Raw genomic sequence first — 19,432 nt, 5'->3', positions numbered from 1 at the left:
GGGAATGATTCATTAATGCTTTCCTGTGTAAAGAACTTTTGTCTTGTAATATGCATAAGAATAACATTTGGTACTAGGGTGTTTTGAAATATAAATTTTACAAATAATTAGAAAACTGTTTACAGGATAATCTTTATTTTTAATTTGGCCACTTTTATAACTATGTCGAGATTGTGATGTTTGAAAATTTCATCAGTGGCTCATGAGTGGACTATTTCCATGAACAATGAATACCAGTGCCATTCCTAAATACTACAGCAGACATTTAAGGTGATTGTTAATGAAATATGGTTTGCCTGTTACTTTTGTTTCAGAAAATATTTTTATCTATTTAACACTTTCGCGGCGGTCTCACGTAGATCTACCTTGTTGAGTATTACACACAAGATGCGGAACCATGTAAATCTACATTTTTAGAAATTGGTCTACGTTGGACGATGTGAGAACGTAGATTTATGCTGTAAATTTCTGTTGATCTGCAGAGCTTATCCACACAACTTTTACATGCATAACACTCCTTCGTTTGCTATCAATAGCTCACCTAGAAATGTAGATTTGTTGATCTTGCAGGAAGACGTGTTATAGCCCTTTGGGAATTTATTGCTAACTACCAATGCCCATATTTTTCACTTAAGGCTAAATGTGCAACAGTGCAAGGTCATACTTTTAACTTAACATTGCATTTTTCTCTTGTTTATGACTTCCTTGTTGGTATTCTATTTCGTTTTTTGTACTAGGTTATTTTTGCTACTTAACTTATCACGAAGGTGAAAAAGCAGTACTGTGCTTGCAACACCATTATTATTATTACATGAGTTCTATGTATAATATAACTAATTTTAAAGATGTGTCGGAAAAGTCATTACCATGAGAAATTCAGTGACGAAGAAGATGATAGTACATCATCAAGGTCAACATTTGATCCTTTAAATCGAGTTTATGCCTGGGTTGTTTCAAATCTCACCACATAACCAATTAATCGTCAACATTAAAGAATATCCCTAGTAGGCCTACTAGTGTGTTTGTAAACTATCCAAAAAAGGCATTTGCTTAAACACAAAGTTCTACTGCAAAATTGCGTTTCCTTGGTGATTACCATTCAAAGAAATATTTTGATTGAGTTGGTCCATTCCCAGTATTTTCCTTTTATTTTGTAGAGTTTTAAACCTTTTGTTATATCATTACAATTAAGAGTCATTTTCAATCCAAAACAAATTAATTTCTTGGATTTCTTTGTAAATATGACTTTAAACCTACATCAAATGTAGTTATTACTTTCTAAAATTCAATTCGGCGAGTGCCCTATTTGGCGAGAAACCTTTTCGGCGAGTTTCTATTCGGCGATTTTTTGAATTTTTTTAAAAATTATTGGGTACCGTTGCCTAATCATCATTGCCGTTTTAGGGGTTGAGGTTAGGGGTTAGGGTTGGGGTTAGAGGTTGGGGGTTAGGGTCTTATTTTAACGTTTAGCGTCGTTAAGACGATGTAAAAGCGGCAATGATAATTAGGCTACAGTACCCGATAATTTAAAAAAAAAATTAAAAAAATTGCCGAAAAAGGCTCTCGCCGAATAGTAGCAGACCCAACATATTTAGGCACGGCTCTCTGTGGTGGGTCTGCTACTATTCGGTGAGTCCGATTCGGTGAGTCTGACTCGGTGAGTTCCTATCCTCTAACCCCTAACTCCTAACCCCTAACCCTAAAATGGCAATGATAATTAGGCTACGGTACCCAATAATTAAAAAAAAAAATTGAAAAAATCCCCCGTTAAGGAATCGGACTCACCGAAACGGGCCATTCCGCTCTGTGGTACCTGGTCATTTACTTGCTAATTCGGTGTGTCAAATTACACTCATGATCATTTATCAGAAATATTACACTTAGCTGTTCCAAACTGAACAAAATATTGTCAATCTAAGCTGAGTATGGTTGGCTAATCTTATACAATATAACAAACATGCGGGATTGCGAGTTATAATTAGCAAATGGGCATTTTTTGTAATTTGTGTTTGTTTGATGCTCCTCTAAGGACTGAGGTAATCCTGCGTACGCCACTATCTGCAGTATTACCATCAAGCACCTAATGAAATATACTTTACTAGGAATAGAACCTAAATGACCAGGTGCTGCACATAAATATCTTGAATCTTGATGCCACAGTGTGCACACTTATTTGGCAGACACCCAGGCCTTAAAACTCGTGTTTTTTTCCGGCAGCCATCGTGGCCTACCGAGAGCTCCTTCTCGGCGGCCAAATCTGCGTGCTTGGAGGCCAAAATACAAAAAAACGACAATATTGCCAGCCGATGTAAATTAGCACTTCGGATTAATACTTTGTTAAAATAAACCTCGGGAATTACAAACAAGAGTTATAGCTGGTGATCGCAGCTGGATATTTTCCATACAATAGCAAATGTTTCCGCACAATGCAACAGTGGTGATTATGACGCGCTGACCTAATTCTGCGTCATTCATTGGTGCTAGATATTTTCGACAGTTATCCACGATCATTGTATTGTGAAATTAAATAATTAGCTAAAAAAACCAGCGGCCAAATTGGCCGACTGAGGAGGTAGCACCGGCGGTCATGGCCGCCGGCTGCTTTAAGGCTTGGACACCTAAAGGACGTGCTCCGCTTCTCAGACTGACAAAACAATTAGGCAGCAAAAACACTACCACATAACTCACACACAGCGTTGCAGCAGCGAAAGTGTGAAGATTCAACATGAAAATGATTAAATAATCTATGATAATAATCAGTTCTTTTGTATTGCAGTGCTGGCAGTGCAAATAATGGATTTGACAGTCGTCGAGTATATGGTCCTTCATCCAACCATATATCCTCAAAATCAAAGTAGTTATATATACATCGTTTATTCATTTGTATAGACAACATAAAAATATAATGTAGGCAAAACATTTTTACATTTGAAGTAGCACATACTTGAAATTAGGTTATAACGTGATATGTTTCAAATAATTTACTAAAGTGATCTGTATCACTACATTACAAACAATTAATCTAAATTGAGTTGTTTATTTTGTAGATCCGGATATGGTGCTGAAATTTTGCCTTCAAAAGATGTGAGATGGGATTCAAAAAAGTATGTTTTGTTTTAGATTCCATGCAAGTATTTTCAGATAGAACTGTCTTTAGATGCCATTTTTTGTGACCTCACTGCACAGAGCTGGCCATGTTTCATTTACAATCTTTTTCTCGTGTTCTTGTTTTGACACATTGGTTGCGAGAAAGATATGAAAATGCATTTAAAAGTACCGATTTTCTTATTTTAGTTTTTTTTTTGACTGCAAGGAATGTTTTACCTTGTTTGCTACAAGTTTTATATACAGTGCAGCATGGCATCTAAGTTTGAGGTTTTTTTAGTCATAGCTCCCCACAAGTGGCATATAAGAATGTTGTAAACAATATACCGGATAACATATGAGATGTTGTAAAGCATGGTGCTTATTCATCTTTCAATAACATACAGTAAACAAATTGATGAAAATATTAACAGTATCAAAGTCAACGGTGCTGCGCATGCAAAAATAAACTGCTATGCAATATCAGTGTGAGTACTGTAGGCAAAAACATAAGACACACAAAAGCAATACCGTACCAAAAGTTTTTTCTCAAACTAAAGCAATACTGGTATGCATCATTCAAACAGTGACTGCTAGAATGCTCAATGCTAACAATGCAATTGGACATTCATCATCATAATCCATCGTCGGTTTGTTCCCCACTAGTGGGGGTGGCCGATTGTTTCCGCGCAGCAATTGTTTTAATCCCTTTTCTCCATTTCACCCTGTCCCTTGCATCTTCCTCCTTCAGTCCGACTTTTTTAAATTCATCCTTCACTTGTTGTTTCCACGTTCTTCTTGGACGACCGCGTTTCCTCTTCCCATCCACCTTTAGATCTAGTGCCTTTCTAAGAAAACTTCCTTCCTCCCTCCTTATCACATGTCCATACCATCTTACTCCATTTGCCCTTGCCAGTTGGTCTATGGTCTCTCTCATCTCTAGCATATCCAACAATTCTTTAGTCCTTTTTTCCCTTCTCGTTTTCACCCCACACATTACTCTCACCATTGACCTTTCCGTTCTTCTCAGGATTGCCAGTTCACTCTCTCTCAATACCCATGTCTCGCTAGCATATAGCATTGCAGGCCGCACACAGCTCCGATATACTTTTCCTTTCATCCTTAGTGAAAATTTTCTGCCATGCAACATTTCCCACATTCCCTGAACTTTGCTCAGCCCAATCTTGCCCTTGTTGTCACCGCTGCTTCACATCCACCACTTGCATTTATCCGATCACCCAGATAACAGAAGTCTGTCACTGTTTCGATGCCATGGCAGAACTCATCATCGTGGCCTTTCACTTCATTCCTTCCTTTACTGCATTTCCCCACAAACAAAACACTTCGCCAATCTTGTTGCGGCTCTCTTGACATTAGCACATCTTGCATGTACCCACTTTCCACATTCCTTGCATTGCATTGAATTTCTCATCACTCTCTTACCACATATTCCACAGGGATCTACTTTGTTCTCAACAACTGTTCCTTCTGCTCCACTCACCATCACTTTAGTTTTTTCAAGATTCACCTTCATACCCTTGGTTTCAAATGCTTCTTTCCATTTCTCAAACTTTCTCTCCAGTCCCTCCATACTATTACTTGTCAAGACCAGGTCGTCTGCATACAAAATTTCACTCAATAAGCCATCCCTCACTCCTTCAGTTACAACGTCAACCACAATAGCAAATATCAGAGGTGACAAAACTGATCCTTGGTGTACACCAACCTTCACAAAAAACTCGTTTGAATAATTTGATCCAACTCTCACTTTTGTTCTTGCATCCTCATACCATACATAGACATCACAGCTCTCACTACTACCTCCGGTATACCTCTTTTCCTCATTGCCCACTCCATCACTTTCCTTGGTACTCTGTCAAATGCCTTTTCTAAGTCGACGAAACACATATATAGTTTTCTCTGCTTCTCTCGGTATTCCTCCTGCATTCTTCTCAATATAAACAGAGCATCCACTGTACCTTTTCCTGGCATAAATCCAAACTGCATATCATTTAATTTCACCAATGTTCTCAACCTTTTTTCTAGTATTCGCTCCACAATTTTCATTCCATGCTCTAGTAGTTTTACACCTCTATATGCACTGCAACTTTTCACATCCCCTTTTCTCACATTAATGTTGGTAAAGTAGCAATAACAGTAGGCTACACAATAACAACAATAAATAGTACACTATTAGATATTAGCAACAATTAACAGTATAATATAGAAAATAATGTTAAAAATCTATACCGTAATGTGCTGGTATTTGTTTTCAAAATACACTCGCATTCTGTTGTCTGTACGCAACGTTTTGACATGTTTGTATATAATAAACGGAATTCTTCTTCCGTTTTTTAAAATTTATTTTTATTTTTAGAACATCTGCCGTCGGCAGCAGTTTCCACTCATCTAGGTATCAGCCACAAAGTCACTTGTCTGAGTCGTATGTAAGTGATTTTACATAAAGTGCATGGTTTGTTGAGTTTCATTTCTAACTGTCGTGCAGCACATAAAATTTGCACTGGTTGGTGTGATTGTTATGTGCGGCTTCGTAAATAAGGTATCATTTCATTACACATGTACTGATGTACATTGTACAACACCTGTAATATCTTTAGCTTTTCGTTTTGGCTATAGGCTTATTACCAGATAGTAGGGACTCTATTTTTTCCTATTTATTTTTGTTTGCACATGAAGATTGTCTAACATGGAACCTTTAGGTAGCACACAACTTTTTCTTGTTAGTTGTTATTATAGCATTAAAATGTTTGCTGGAACTGGAACCAAGAATGTGTTTCTTTGTTTCTCGGCAGTCGAGTGCAGCAAGAACTCAGCGATAGACAGTAGACACGTGTTTCGCCCATGAGACTGGGATAGTTCTCAACCGCTTGTTTTGTCAGTCAATTGAATTCTTACCTTTGCTGACGCCAGGTAGTGCTTCGTAGCCTAAGTGCTAAAACTACCTCTGTAGTCAGGTAGTGTTAACGCCAGGAAGATCGTTCCTTTTCAACAATGTGTTTCTTTGCCGTTAAGAATAAACTATTTTACAGAATTCAAACACACGAAGGGCATCGCCACCACGCGAAAGTTACATGTACCACAGCTCTTCCTCTCCTACTGATCGTTATATGGTTCGGCCTCCAATGAGAGACAGAACAAGTCGACCGAACAATAGTTCCATCATCTCTGTCAACTCACCAACTACAATAAAGCCAAGGTCGCCGTCAACAAATACTGCAAACCGTAGACCCCGAGAAGGTTCTTTATCTCATAGTCGTCGTCGTTCACCTTCCGTCAATAAGAGAATTATCAATTCTAGTGGCCTTGCGACCTCACCAGTGAGCAATAATCGTGGTAGGTTTTATTCAGTGATTGTTTCATTTTACTGCTTTCAAAATGTAGATTATACGGCACGGCTTTTTCTGATTGGCACACATGATCAATACTTCCATCGCACAACTGTTAAAACAAACTATATATACATACAGTTTACTGATGCAGTGATTGAAGTGATGGCTCGACCAACATTGAAAAACTAAACTACTACTTTCTGCTAATATATATTTATGATGTCAGTTTGAAAGCATGCATTTTTGGCATTGCTTTACCACAATCAAGACTGTTTTTATTTTTCTTCAGTGACAGATAAATCTTTGGGAATACCACCAAGAAACTCTACAATAACTGCGCATAAAACTACCTCATTTTCATCCAAGCCCAAGAAGGAAATTTCAAGTAAGAGTTATGAAAACAACTATAAAACTTAACCAACTCTTTTATTTTTTTCTTAACTCAACAGAGGTTTAATGGAAGTCATATTTAGGTTGAACCTTGTAGCGCAGGGGTTTTCAACCTTTTTTGCCCCGCAACCCGCTCAGAGCGAACAACGTAGCCTATAAAAATATTCAAAAAAGCATATTTAACCAAATTTGATTCACTACGACATCCAGTCTATGTCTCGTTCCGGTGTTTTAATGCAAACTTCTGAAACTAAAAATGTCCTTTCGCGATGTTATTATAACTTTATTACATTTCCTCCGATTACAAGCTTGGCTAGATTATAGGAGAAAAATTAATGAATATAATTATATAATCTGCATTTTCACCGGTTAAATTTATTGCAATCTTTTATGGATTTATTGAAATCAGCTTTATTGAGATGGTTGGACTCGCATTTTTTTAACAAGCTTGTTAATGCGTGAAACTGTTGCTGAAAGAACTTTCGAACTAAATAGCCTGTACACTGAAATTTTTCAATGCCATTGGAAACGCTACTGACAAATCCATATTTGACATGGTAGGATTCCAAATCATCTCGCGTTTTTGACATAGCGTGGTTACTGGTTATGTGGTTAACTTTAGTCTGCACAAAGCAACGCACAAGAACTAGGTGCACAATATAGAATACTTTTCTATTGTTAAAGCCTTTGCAACGTCTGAAAGCTTAAGCAACAGTATAACCTCAGGTCGAGGAATGGTTACTTGCGAAGAAATACAGTTTTTAATCTTTTCTGGCAAAAAAAGAATTTAAAACGATACATTGGATTTTCAAGCGTGTCGTGACCCCCCAAAAAACGACTCGCGAGCCCCACAGTGGTCACGACCCCCAGGTTGAAAACCCCTGTTGCAACACATTTTAATCATATTTATAAGATGTGCTGTCGCTTTTAGAAACAGTTCTTTTAGCACTTATCTTAACATCACAATGAATACCTCATGCTGTTTAAGCTAGATGAACACTTGAACAGTCTCATACATTAAGCGCAATGGTGTAATAAGATAAGATGTGCTGTCGCATTTAGAAACTAGTTCAACTGCCTAATGCAGTTCCAGCTTTCAGGTAGCTTTCCTGGTAATTTGTTGCATTCTGGAAGGTGTGACTGAATTGGACCAATATATAGCGTGTATTTCAACACATAGTTTTAATACACCCAATTTAGGGCTTCTTCCTAACATAATGTTATTTTAAAATTAATGATTCCAAGTACTTAACGTCACAAGACAATACCTCATTATGTTTAAGCTAGATGCCTGGTGAACACTAAACACTGAAGTCTCATACAATCTTAAACGCAATGGTGTTGCTCTGTCCCAGTTTTGGTCCTAACCTCTTTAGCTAAGCTCTTGGAACAGAACTTGGCCGCAATGTTAATTATGTTTATTTGCTTTAAGTTGAAAGTCCACCTTACAAAGGCACAACCTACCAACCATCTTTCATTGACCGAAGCATCCGAACACCAAGCCCTAAACAGCCCCTTAAGTCACCTGTTCAGGTCAGTGTGCTGGATTCGTCGTTAAGTTTGGTGACTTAATTCAGACTGAATTGCATTTTTTTTTATGCGCAGTTGGATGGTGCCTGAAGGGTTCAACATTCATCCACAGGAAGTATGCACTATGCCTTGTCAGCAATATGTTTAGGATAGGGGCAGATGTCAAAGCTTTTGTTATTGATTTTATTTAGAATCGAACTGAGGTGTACTGCTATAGTCAAACGCTCTAACCACTAGGACTCATCAGCGCTGTTTCAGTAAAACCTCTGAAAAGTCGTAGAGCAACAAAATCCAATCTATTTTTAAAACGGTCGTATTAAGTGTGTGCAATAAAACAATTTTTGAGAGTTTTCTGCATCAGTTTAATGATAGTAATGTGATGCATTGTGGGCTTCCAAGCATGTATTTCACTGTTTAAGCAAAATTACATTATGATCCAAAACCGGTTTTCGATTTAATTGCATGTTTTTCTACACGAAAATAGACGGCCGACTCTAGCATTCGATTTACATTCAATTAAACGCGTTCTCTATGAGACTGCAGTAATATGGTGGGTCTGCTACTATTCGGTGAGTCCGATTCGGTGAGTTCCTAACCTCTAACCCCTAACCCTAAAATGGCAATGATAATTAGGCTACGGTACCCAATAATTTTAAAAAAAAATTGAAAAAATCACCGAATAGGGATCGGACTCACCGAAACGGGCCATTCCGTAATATGGTCGCTTTGCAGACGGCAAATTAACCGTTTTTTACAGTGATTTAACGTCTGCAAACGCTTGCAGACGTTAAATCGCTGTAAAAAAAAACGGTTAAATTGCTGCCTGGGTTATTGACTTCACTTTATGTTGCTGAATCTCTGATAACCTTGGTAACCACTGGCGCCGACTTACGGGGTTACGGGGTGGCCACGCCGTAACCCCGTAAAAACGTGCTGAAATCGTCTGATGATGGGCCTGAACCCGTTTACACTTAGCCAGGTTAAATTGTATGTTACTTTGATCAGGGGTTTAAAATTGATGGGGATGGCACTACCGGACTGAAGAACATCGGAAATACGGTATTTACTATATCATTACTATTCTTGGAATATGCTACTTTATTCTTATGTTAAGTCTTCAAGTCTATTTTGATGATCTGAAAATGTTATTAGAATCACGCAACCGATTCTTCAACCACTAAATGTGTTGAGAGATTAGAATGTTTGTCAAACCAGCATGTTGAATGCAAATGATAAGTCGATAAATTTATTGCTGATGCTTTATTCATTGAGAAAGCAATAATTTGAAAGAAGCGACCTTTACAAAAATATGAAAAATATCATATAAAACTAGAGTACTAGACTAATCACAATCTTTCTTAGAACAAATTATTTTGTTAATGAACTTGTAGTTTCAATAGTAATTTTTTTTATTCATAATATCGCCACGACGTTTTAGCTTTTACTTTATAATGCATTGTTGTGTCTTAGTGTTTCATGAATTCCATCCTGCAATGCTTGTCCAACACCAAATCCCTTCGAAACTATTGCCTCAGTTCTGAGTATCGCGAACAGCTGAACCATTCTTCATCTATGAAGGGGAGGCTTATAAGAGGTATATTTTTGCTTTTTAAAATTAATACCAGTAGTGCACTCCAAAAGTTCCACTAACGAAACTACATAGTCCGGCGTAATCCCTACCGATTTACCGGTACGTTTCTTAGTCTAAACAATGTCCTATAGATCTATAAAAATATATTGCTCCAAGAACCTGTTTGCTTATGTGGCGTATTCTCAAGATCAGGTTTCCACAAACTGGATAGTGGATATGTGTTGCTATGGGTAGCAACGTTTTTTGCATGTGATGCTAAAACCTGTCCCTATACAATTTTAATTTCATAAAAGATAAAAAATGGTCATGTTTGTATCTCTTGCTCTAACCATGGACGGCAGTGATTGCGATTTTTGCACGATTAGTTGTGCAAACCTCTTTTATCCGTCTTGAGGCTTGTTTTGGTGAAAATGTGAACTGCTCACTGCTCACATAGCCGCTGGTTTCTAATGCTGATGTCCTTTTCAGTACGAGTTTCTCGCACATGGTCGGTCGATGACTGGTGTAAAGATCAAGAGTCTACTAGGGTTGCCAAATAATTTATTATTTATTAACTTCCTGGTATCAACTGTAAGTGTACGAAAAAATCGAATGAAGGATTATAACCATTCGACAATTACTTAGAATGAATTTAATTCGCTACTCATGTAAATTGATAAAAGTGGCTCTTTGATGACTGTGCTAGAAATCATCAACCTGGGGCACTGGTTGACCTTGACTCAATTTTGGGTTAAACTTAAACAGCCACGAGGCGGTTTTGATACCAAAACCATGCATTCCAGCATGGGGGTATATATTCCACAGCCAATGTTAAGTTTGACGTTTCATGCCTCCCTTGCAAAGGTAATTATAGTGTCAAAGTTCAAACAAATCCCGTTTTCTGTGGTCTTCAATTTACATAACCAGCAAATCGGTCGTTTGGTGCATTGACTTTACGTCTGCAGACGTTGAATCTGTATAACAAAAGAATCCACTGTTTTGTTGACTGTATCTGACTTGTCTTCATTCGTGCAGCCTTCTCGGAGCTTATCGCGGAATTGTGGTCTGGGTTATCAACTTCTGTCACTCCGGGCAACTTCAAGGCTCAGATTCAGAAATTTTCTCCTCGCTTCATGGGATACGAGTAAGCGCTGTACTTTGTGTATCAATCTAACCTTTGTTTTCAAAAATGACACCAGAAGTTTCCGCTGTTACTTTTTCATCAGTACTAGTCTGGGTTTACTGCACACTGACAATTTTTTCAGTGGTGCCCACTTCGCATTAGTTTTTGTGAACAAAACAACAGAAAATTTGAATGTAACAAAAAAGAAATGTGGCAACTGACTTGCAGATGTAAGAAGCGCTGAATTTTACATATAACAGAACTAGCATATTTAATATTTATTCATTAGTTTAAGCTAGTCTAACTCCACCTTTGCTGAATGAATAAGGAATCTGCTTTGAATGAAACCATAACTGGTGACTTTGTTGATAAATTCAATTGTGTATTGCTCATAAGAAATTTTTCGGTCAACTTTCAACACTTGAGTATTTCATCACGCAGGCAACAAGACAGCCAGGAATTTTTGCGCTTTCTCTTAGAAGGTCTGCATGAAGACATCAATCAAGTCCATAAGAAATCACCCGAACCTCTTAAAGATATGACCAATATAAGGTGAGACTGGTATCTAGTCCGAGGCTAAGCCAGCCTTACAACTTCTTTTATCACGTTAGGAAGTTCACAGAATGAAGAGGTTTCGTTACAAAGTTGATGAGCAATCCTGTGTTATGGATCTCTGTGTTTAACTGACATCTTATCTGTGTCATGGGTTTTAAAAGTGGTGTAACTTCTGTGTTGTGTATCTGAGAATTCTTGTAAGTAGATGCATTTGGAAAAAAGCCAGTGATAATTGAGTTTGTCTTCTAGTTTACGTTCATCAGATGCAATGCGATGTTTGCGAAACGACGCTTTCAATTGGTGTAACGTACAAACAAACGTCAACGTTTTAATGATGGTTGACTATTTCAAATTAAGGTAAATTTACTGGACACTTCCTAACCATAAGTCAGCGTTAAAAAGCGTTTCATATACTGTATATAGTAGAACTCGGTTAATCCGGATTCGGATAATCCGGATCTTCGCCTAATGCGGATAAAACTGGAAGTACAAATGCACAAGTCTTGATAGAACCGTCATCGGTTAATCCGGATCTTCGCCTAATCCGGATGGAATCGCCGGTCAAATCGAATCCGGATTAACCGAGTTCTACTGATATATTTTTTTAATTTCAGATTTAAAGAAATAGTAGAAAGTTTCTTTCTCAGTGACCCTTTCTTAGCACGGCACATTAGAGATGTGTAAACTGACATTTATCCGCGTAAACCTAGTCTCCGGTTTTTGTTACAATGCATAATGTATGACTACCAATGACAACACTTTAACTAATTGCCTTCGCCTCTCTATCTTTGCGTGGTAAAATGAAAGTACTTGGCCTAACGTGGCCGGTGCTGTTTACGTTTGTTCAACGTCACTGAAGAGTCGACTGCTTACCCGCGTAGCCAGGATGGTACGGCACTGGAAGGGATGCCGGTGCGATACCGGTCAAGAGCATGCGTATCTGCAAACGTTGAATCAATGTACAAAATACGCGTTTTGCAAACTCGGTTACTCGATGGGAATACGACTAAACCACGACTTGCTCTTTTTACCTTGCATAGTGGGTTTGTGTTCGATGAACTAATTTCTTTTTCAGTCCCCAGGAAATCGCTCGGGAAACATGGAAGTGGTATGAAAGAAAAGACAAAAGTTTCATCTTTGACCTCTTCGTTGGTCAGTTGGAGTCAAGATTGGTGTGTTTGAAATGCGGTTACGTATCCTTGACCTATGACCCCTTTTGGGACTTGTCGCTTCCGATTTCGAAGGTGAAATGGTGTTTTAAACGGATAGTTTTCATGCAGCTTTGCATTCAGTTTTCTAAAAAATTCCACAAACGTTTAAGACACTCAGTGAATTTGTATCAAATGAGAATCATCTTTGTGCTTAACCAGAGGATATTTGAATGTGTAGCGCTAATTTTGTCTGTTCAGAAATTAGATCAACGTTTCTTAATTTGTGAGTTAAGGTTCATTGTAGTAATTGTGTTTGCATGCCACAAAGTGTTTCCGTTGAAAAACTCTTACACCAATGATTGTTCATCGCAGAATTATTCCTCCACCGGCTCTACAACATTAGATGATTGCATCAAAAGTTTTACTAAGGAAGAAGTACTTGATGGGGACGAAAAACCGGTAAAATGACATTTCTGTCTATTTGATTGTAATTGTCTGACCATCGCCATAAACATCTTTTTCCCCATCCAATTGTCAATGTTTAAGGGTTTATTCTTAAAAGTTGAAGAAGATACTTTTCGTGTCTTTCAGATGTGTGAAAGTTGTAGAGCGCGACGAAGAATGAAGAAAAGGCTTTCGATCCATCGTTTTCCAAAAATCCTTGTCATACGTAAGACTTTACTCATTTTGTTTCAAATCTATTTGATTTATTTTGGACTGTTGGTCATTTAAATTTCGTAGTTTTGTAAAGATCTCTTTTCAGCACACAGAAAACTACGAAATTTAATTCGTTTTTCGCGGTGCAAGCTGCAGAAACATACCTTACTATGTAAACAAGCTACTATGCTGCGTGTCCTAGGCTAACCCTTTCAAAGTTGTTACCCCCAGCTGATTGCCTTGATAATATATCGCTTGGTATAACTGGTACAGTTTACGCTTTCATTTCCAACAAAACGAAACTTTCATCATACTAAGCCTCATGTTCTCGTGTCAATCCCTTGTTTGCTTACATTCCTTCCACCTCGACCAATAGAAGCAAGTCATTCCGAGACCAATATACACCAGGCATAGCTGCAGCCTTCAATGTAAGCTTTTATGGCAGACAGCTCAATCTTTTGCGGATCCACGAGCTATATCACTTATGTTTGCGTCTGAATTTTAGGCACCAGCCACGGATACACGACTTCATGACGCGATCACTCGGCGCAAGGCACGATTGACGCAAGACCCGAATGACGCAAAATTTGATTATTTAGTGCTAAATAATTGTTCCTTTAAATACATAGCAATTTCAATTTTTATTTTTTATTCAAACGAAAGTATTATCGCTTCATGTATGCATTGCGGCATTCAGGTCATAAATGCGTTATTCGTGCTTTGTGGCCTAGGGGTCGCGTCATTCCTTTTCGTGTCATTCGAACCGCGACATTAACTCGTGTACCGCCAACCACATCGTGTGATATCCTAACAATCTCATCAGTTCAAAATCTCACAAAATGTATGATCGGTTAAGGCTTGCAGTTGGCTTCTTGTAGATCATTGCAGTTGGCTTCTTGCATTTGCAGATCTGAAGCGCTTCAATGAAGGAAGCCGATATAGGCAGAAGCTCTCTAACTTGGTGACCTTCCCTGTTGAGAAACAACTGAAGCTGGCTGGTTATTCCACAGAAACTAGCGAAGGTGGTGTTTCTTCAAAATTGCATTTAAACACGCTTTTTGTTCCCTCAATCATGCGAATAAATATAGTGCTGCCTGTAGAAAAATAACGGAGAAGTTTAATGATGATTTTGTAACCGATAGCACCATAAACTGTGTTTGGCTGGTACCTCTTGGTATGAATATAAAATAAACATAAAAAATGAATTAAACTGAACCCATGTAGGTGCAACATAAGTGGTTCCATCATCCCATGTTCCATAACCAAGAACGTATGACTCGCTGCGTGTAGATTACGGCTCTCATGAGTTAGTTATACAGAAATAAGGTGACAAGTGTTTTTTCTTGTGGGCGTTTCATCATCTACGTCTGCCCAATCTATTACACCCTGGGAAGAACTGATGGATATAATCAATTAAGCATCCAACTTTATTGGGTGCCGAACAAGGTTCGTAGGATTAGAAGTCGAGCGCCTTACCCACCAGTTGTTTTAATGCAAAAACTACATGAAGTCACTAACTACAACTCAAACGTTTACGACAGAAAAACGCTTATCAACCTATGACTTGTACGCGGTGTCAAACCACTGTGGATCGTGCTATGGTGGCCACTATACTGCTTATTGTCATAACCCGCATCTCAGAGAATGGTACCAATATAACGACTCCAGGTAATACAGTGTTAAAGTAACTAACTTATCAAATATTTTTTTCGCCAAGAATTTGTACCTCGTATCTTACATTCTTGGTGATTTTGCTGTAGCCTGCATCAATGTGCTGATATTAAACTTACTGTAATCTATTTGCTGCATGAATTTGCAAAACCACCGTAGTTTGAGTCCACTTTTAAGTTTGTATAGTTTCGGAGAGGGTTTGCTTTCTTGTACCAAAGACAGGCAAGACAAAAAAAATACATTTTACACATTTACAAATAGTTTTAACAGTCGCACGTTAAGCTGAAAACTTTCGACTGTTTAAACTATTCTTAAATATGTAAAATATATTGTTATAATGCTCAACCCTGTTGCATTGTTGTGTCTTGCCTGTCTTTGGTACTTATAAGTTATTTATGACCAAATGATAAGTTGAATCTTTAAGATAGAACATGGTATGTCACGTTTCTTGTTCACGCCTACAATACCTAATGATCTCTTTTGGTATGGTCTTGTCTTAATCGATTCACTTAGTCTTTAAAGTATCTTACTGACGTTGGAAAGGGCGCCGGTTCGACACCCATTGAGAGCAAGTAAGCCACCTCGGTCTCGGCAAGAACAAACTTGGACCTGGAGATTAGTTTACTTTTCCGTTTCGTCTACTCCATCTTAATCTTGCAACGGAGTATTTTCCGCTATTTATTTTCTGGGAACGGATTGGTTCCGGTTTTTTTTTTTAAATAGAACTTCACAATAAATATCTATCAATTTGATTGACCTAACCCTATGAGTGAAAAGAATACTTAGGGAATTTCTTGAAAAAATGTTGAACCTGGAAAATCATTTTAATGGCCTCTTTGAAAGCCCGAAACGTATTTCCTAACTTTTGCTTTTCAGAGTTTTCCCCATCAGTACGTCTTCGATTTGCACAAAAGAAGCGTATGTGCTTTTCTACGCACAAAGTGCTTCACAAAGCACGAATTACATCGAAAAATCTTCTCGTCTTTAAGTCTGTCTCCATCCACCTACATCTATGCATTTTCACAACAATTTGAAGGTACTCAGGTCTCTGAAAGCAACTCCCCACTGACGATGGCGTGACTCTTTTAAGTAAACCGCCCCAAATAACAAATCAGTCTTTTTTTTACATTGATTCAACGTCTGCAGACGTTGAATCAATGTAAACAACGACTGATTTTCTGTTTGGGGCGCAGGGAGACAGTTAGGTTGCTATTACCTGATGGAGGATGATCTCGTTACTTTACATTATTTCATTATCCCTTCTCAGGTGAGATTGGTCCATTTTCTTCTTGCAGCGATTTTCTCCTTGTTTAATTAATCAATAAGCTGTAGCAGTATGTTTCTGGGCAAGCGATTGTAGCAAGAATTGACAGCGAGAGACACTAGTAAAGTTGGTGGTTGATAGTCTGTTGCAGAATTAGTGGTGCGATACTGACGAGCCCAGTCTCATGGACGAAACACGGTGTCTATCGTTGTCAATTCTTGCTAAATCAGCTGCCGAGAAACATATCCTTGATTGAATGGTCTAAATGGCTAGCGTGGAAGCTATACCGTTATAGTGAGCGAATCGCAATTGCTCGCTGTACTAGTGAGTACTCAACCTTGTGCTGATAGTCAGAGAAAACGCTTCCTTCACAAGCTGAAGCAGTGTTGCGTGTCGGTAAACTTGCTATGAAAATGAAAACATTAAAAGTCACAATCGGACCTTTTAATAACTACACGAAGCTGTTGCCCCTTGTAGGCATTGTGTGTTATTTCAATTTTAGTTGAGCAGCTTCCTATAATGAAATAAAAATCGTGATTTTTTTTACTTGTTAAAGAGAAGAAGAGTTTATCTGATCAAAAAATAAAAGAGCCCCAAGTGTAGATACTAAACTCATCCTCAGCATAACGTTTCGTAAACTATACTATCTTCAGTGCTATAAATGCATTTATAGCACGGAAGAAGAAAACACTTGTTTTCGAAACGTTTGCTGAACATTAGTATCCACATTTTGGGCTTTTCATAGTTTGATCAGATTGACCAAGCGTTTCAACCATTTTACTCCCTAAAAAGGGTTTCATTTGCAATCTTATGTTTTTCTTGCACAGAGGATAATATTATGCAAGAAGTATGTAGATGTTTATCAGCACCCTGCAAGGTTGGAAGAGGCGAACAGTTACACAATCGCCGATTTCTAGAGATTCTGAAGTAGTTAAACTTACGTACCAATACTACGTGGTCATGGCATCTATGATTCAGCCCTTTGACCATATGTTGCCATCCCCTATTTTATTAGTTTGTATGAATAAATATGAATTTTTGTGTTTGGCGTTTTGTGATTTGTAGTGAAAGAAAAATTTCATTATTTTTTTAATTTTAAGCAATTGATGGTATCTAACGTGATGTTTTTAGATTTTATTAGTACAGATTTTATTGTGTGTTTGTAAAGACCTACTATATACATCCTGTGATACAACCTCGTTGACAACTTGGTAAAAGTACAGTACTTTATTCTTCCTTGCGAAGCCTGTAGTTAGCGTTATGACAGGTTTTCACAGTTTTGCACGTACTTTTGCAAGTTTTTATAGTCAGGAATTGTACTTGTCCAGCCGTGCTACCAGCTTGACTGACAAACATGCGGTTTTGGACAATTTTGCGTCTTGGTGTAGTCGAAATGATATAGCTTGATTAAGCACTAATACAGCCCATTTCCTTATATTTTGTAGGTTATCTGGTTGTCAATGGACCTAATCACTAATCAGTGTTCGCATTTACCTAATTTGTCGATTTTTAAACTGGTCTTTCACCGTTTTTTTCCCATTGGTCCAAAACCTTTTCCTGACTTTCCACACATTTTCTTCTGAGCCTGGGTTTTGCTTTGCATATTTCTTTTGTCGTTTTATGATTTCCATGTTTTTTTCATTAAAACATGTTTTTGTGGATTTGGGTTTTCTAATGATCGTTGTGTCAACTCTCGTTGGAATTTTCAACCTAAAAAGTCACAAACGTGCAAGTCGTTTTTCACCAGACTACACTAGCGCGTACCTGGCCAGTGGCGAGCGAAACCTTTTATAACTGTTTTGCCCTTCCTTGTACGAATTATGCTGATGATACGCATGGGCACGTTTTTCGATTTGTGGCCAACGTGACCGGTCTTGTTGCCATTCCTTCTATTAAATTATTGACCTCCATAGGCAAAGCTATCTAGCTACTGTTCCGAATAACACCCATACAGAAGATGCATTCAACGGTGGAACAGCAGCTTGCGTTGTCATGTCAGCGTTTTGGGTGCTAGCAGAATCATGTAGGCTATTACCCATTGACGCGATTTTTGGCGAAAGTTAAGCAATCCAGCCTAATTCCTGACAATTCCGTGTGCTGACAAATGCAAAGACAATTTAAATTAATTGCACAACACATCAGTATTATATTATTTCAATGTTGCAAACCTTACGTGAACGTTTTGGTGCTAAACATGTTGAAATGGCAAAATGCATTGTAGGTTGTTGGTACTACTGTATTATTAATGTGTGTAGGAATAAAATATTCCCGAGTGGTGCTATTAAGGTTATTCCAGGGAGTCCAAATGTAGCTTAGGGTGCTCACTGACAACGACTTTAACATGTACTTTGCCCCCACCTCTTTTGTAAGTTGTAACCCTGGAAAGCTCTTTAAAACAATTTATAGCTTATTATTCTGCGTAGTTTTAAACCTCGGCTACATTTTTCATATTTATTTTGATGCTGATAAATATGCTAATAAACTTTTACTGAGTTAGGCTATTTGTGATATCTGATGTCGTTTTATAATAAATGAATAAATGTATTTAAAATTACATAGGCTCATATCGGAACGGCTCAATTTTGGTTGGAAAATGCGGAATTGCAGTTGTACAGCTTGCGCCATTCCTGAAAAGAGTTTTGCCTAGAGCTTGTAGCCTACTCATAGTGACGCAAGGGGTCTTATCTTTTAATTTCTGCTTTGGAGGAAATAGAAAAGCTAAAAACAGCGCAAACGTACAATTCGATAGAAAAGTTACTATAGGGAACGTTCAAATATTACGTAACGCCTTCGAGGGGGAGGGGGGGTTTATGCAAAGCGTTACGTTAGCGTCACATCGGGGGGGAGGGGGTTCAAGCAAAACGTTACGTAACGCGTTCGAGTACGGAATGGTAGTTTTTTGTGCTGAATTTGTAGTGAAAAAGCGTTACATGGGGGAGGGGGGATTGAAAAAAGCGTTACGTTGGCGTTACATGGGGGAGGGGGGGGGGGTCAAAAATTCGGAAAAAAAGCGTTACGTAATATTTGAACGTTCCCATAGCCTACTTTTTTAAACCGTAGCCTACGCAAAAGCAGTTTTTTGCCGCT

The 19,432-nt window shown here is 38.1% G+C and overlaps 1 protein-coding gene across 1 annotated transcript; it reads left to right on the top strand.

Moving 5' to 3' along the window:
• The first annotated feature begins 135 nt into the window (after positions 1-135).
• Positions 136-18,855, top strand: LOC145774097 (ubiquitin carboxyl-terminal hydrolase 2-like). The gene is made up of 17 exons (XM_082585246.1): positions 136-270; positions 2,777-2,854; positions 3,048-3,104; positions 5,462-5,531; positions 6,135-6,438; positions 6,724-6,819; positions 8,257-8,357; positions 9,360-9,413; positions 9,825-9,948; positions 10,960-11,068; positions 11,489-11,599; positions 12,678-12,846; positions 13,126-13,212; positions 13,345-13,423; positions 14,319-14,432; positions 14,952-15,078; positions 15,958-18,855. The coding sequence occupies exons 1-17, from the start codon at positions 227-229 to the stop codon at positions 16,067-16,069; spliced, it is 1,836 nt and encodes a 611-aa protein (XP_082441372.1). The 5' UTR covers positions 136-226; the 3' UTR covers positions 16,070-18,855.
• Positions 18,856-19,432: the final 577 nt, after the last annotated feature.

The sequence above is a fragment of the Aplidium turbinatum genome, chromosome 7 (assembly GCF_918807975.1).
Source record: "Aplidium turbinatum chromosome 7, kaAplTurb1.1, whole genome shotgun sequence".
NCBI classification, from domain to species: Eukaryota; Metazoa; Chordata; class Ascidiacea; order Aplousobranchia; family Polyclinidae; genus Aplidium; species Aplidium turbinatum.
The sequence above is the reverse complement of the archived record's forward strand: the minus strand, read 5'-3'. Positions and strand labels throughout refer to the sequence as shown.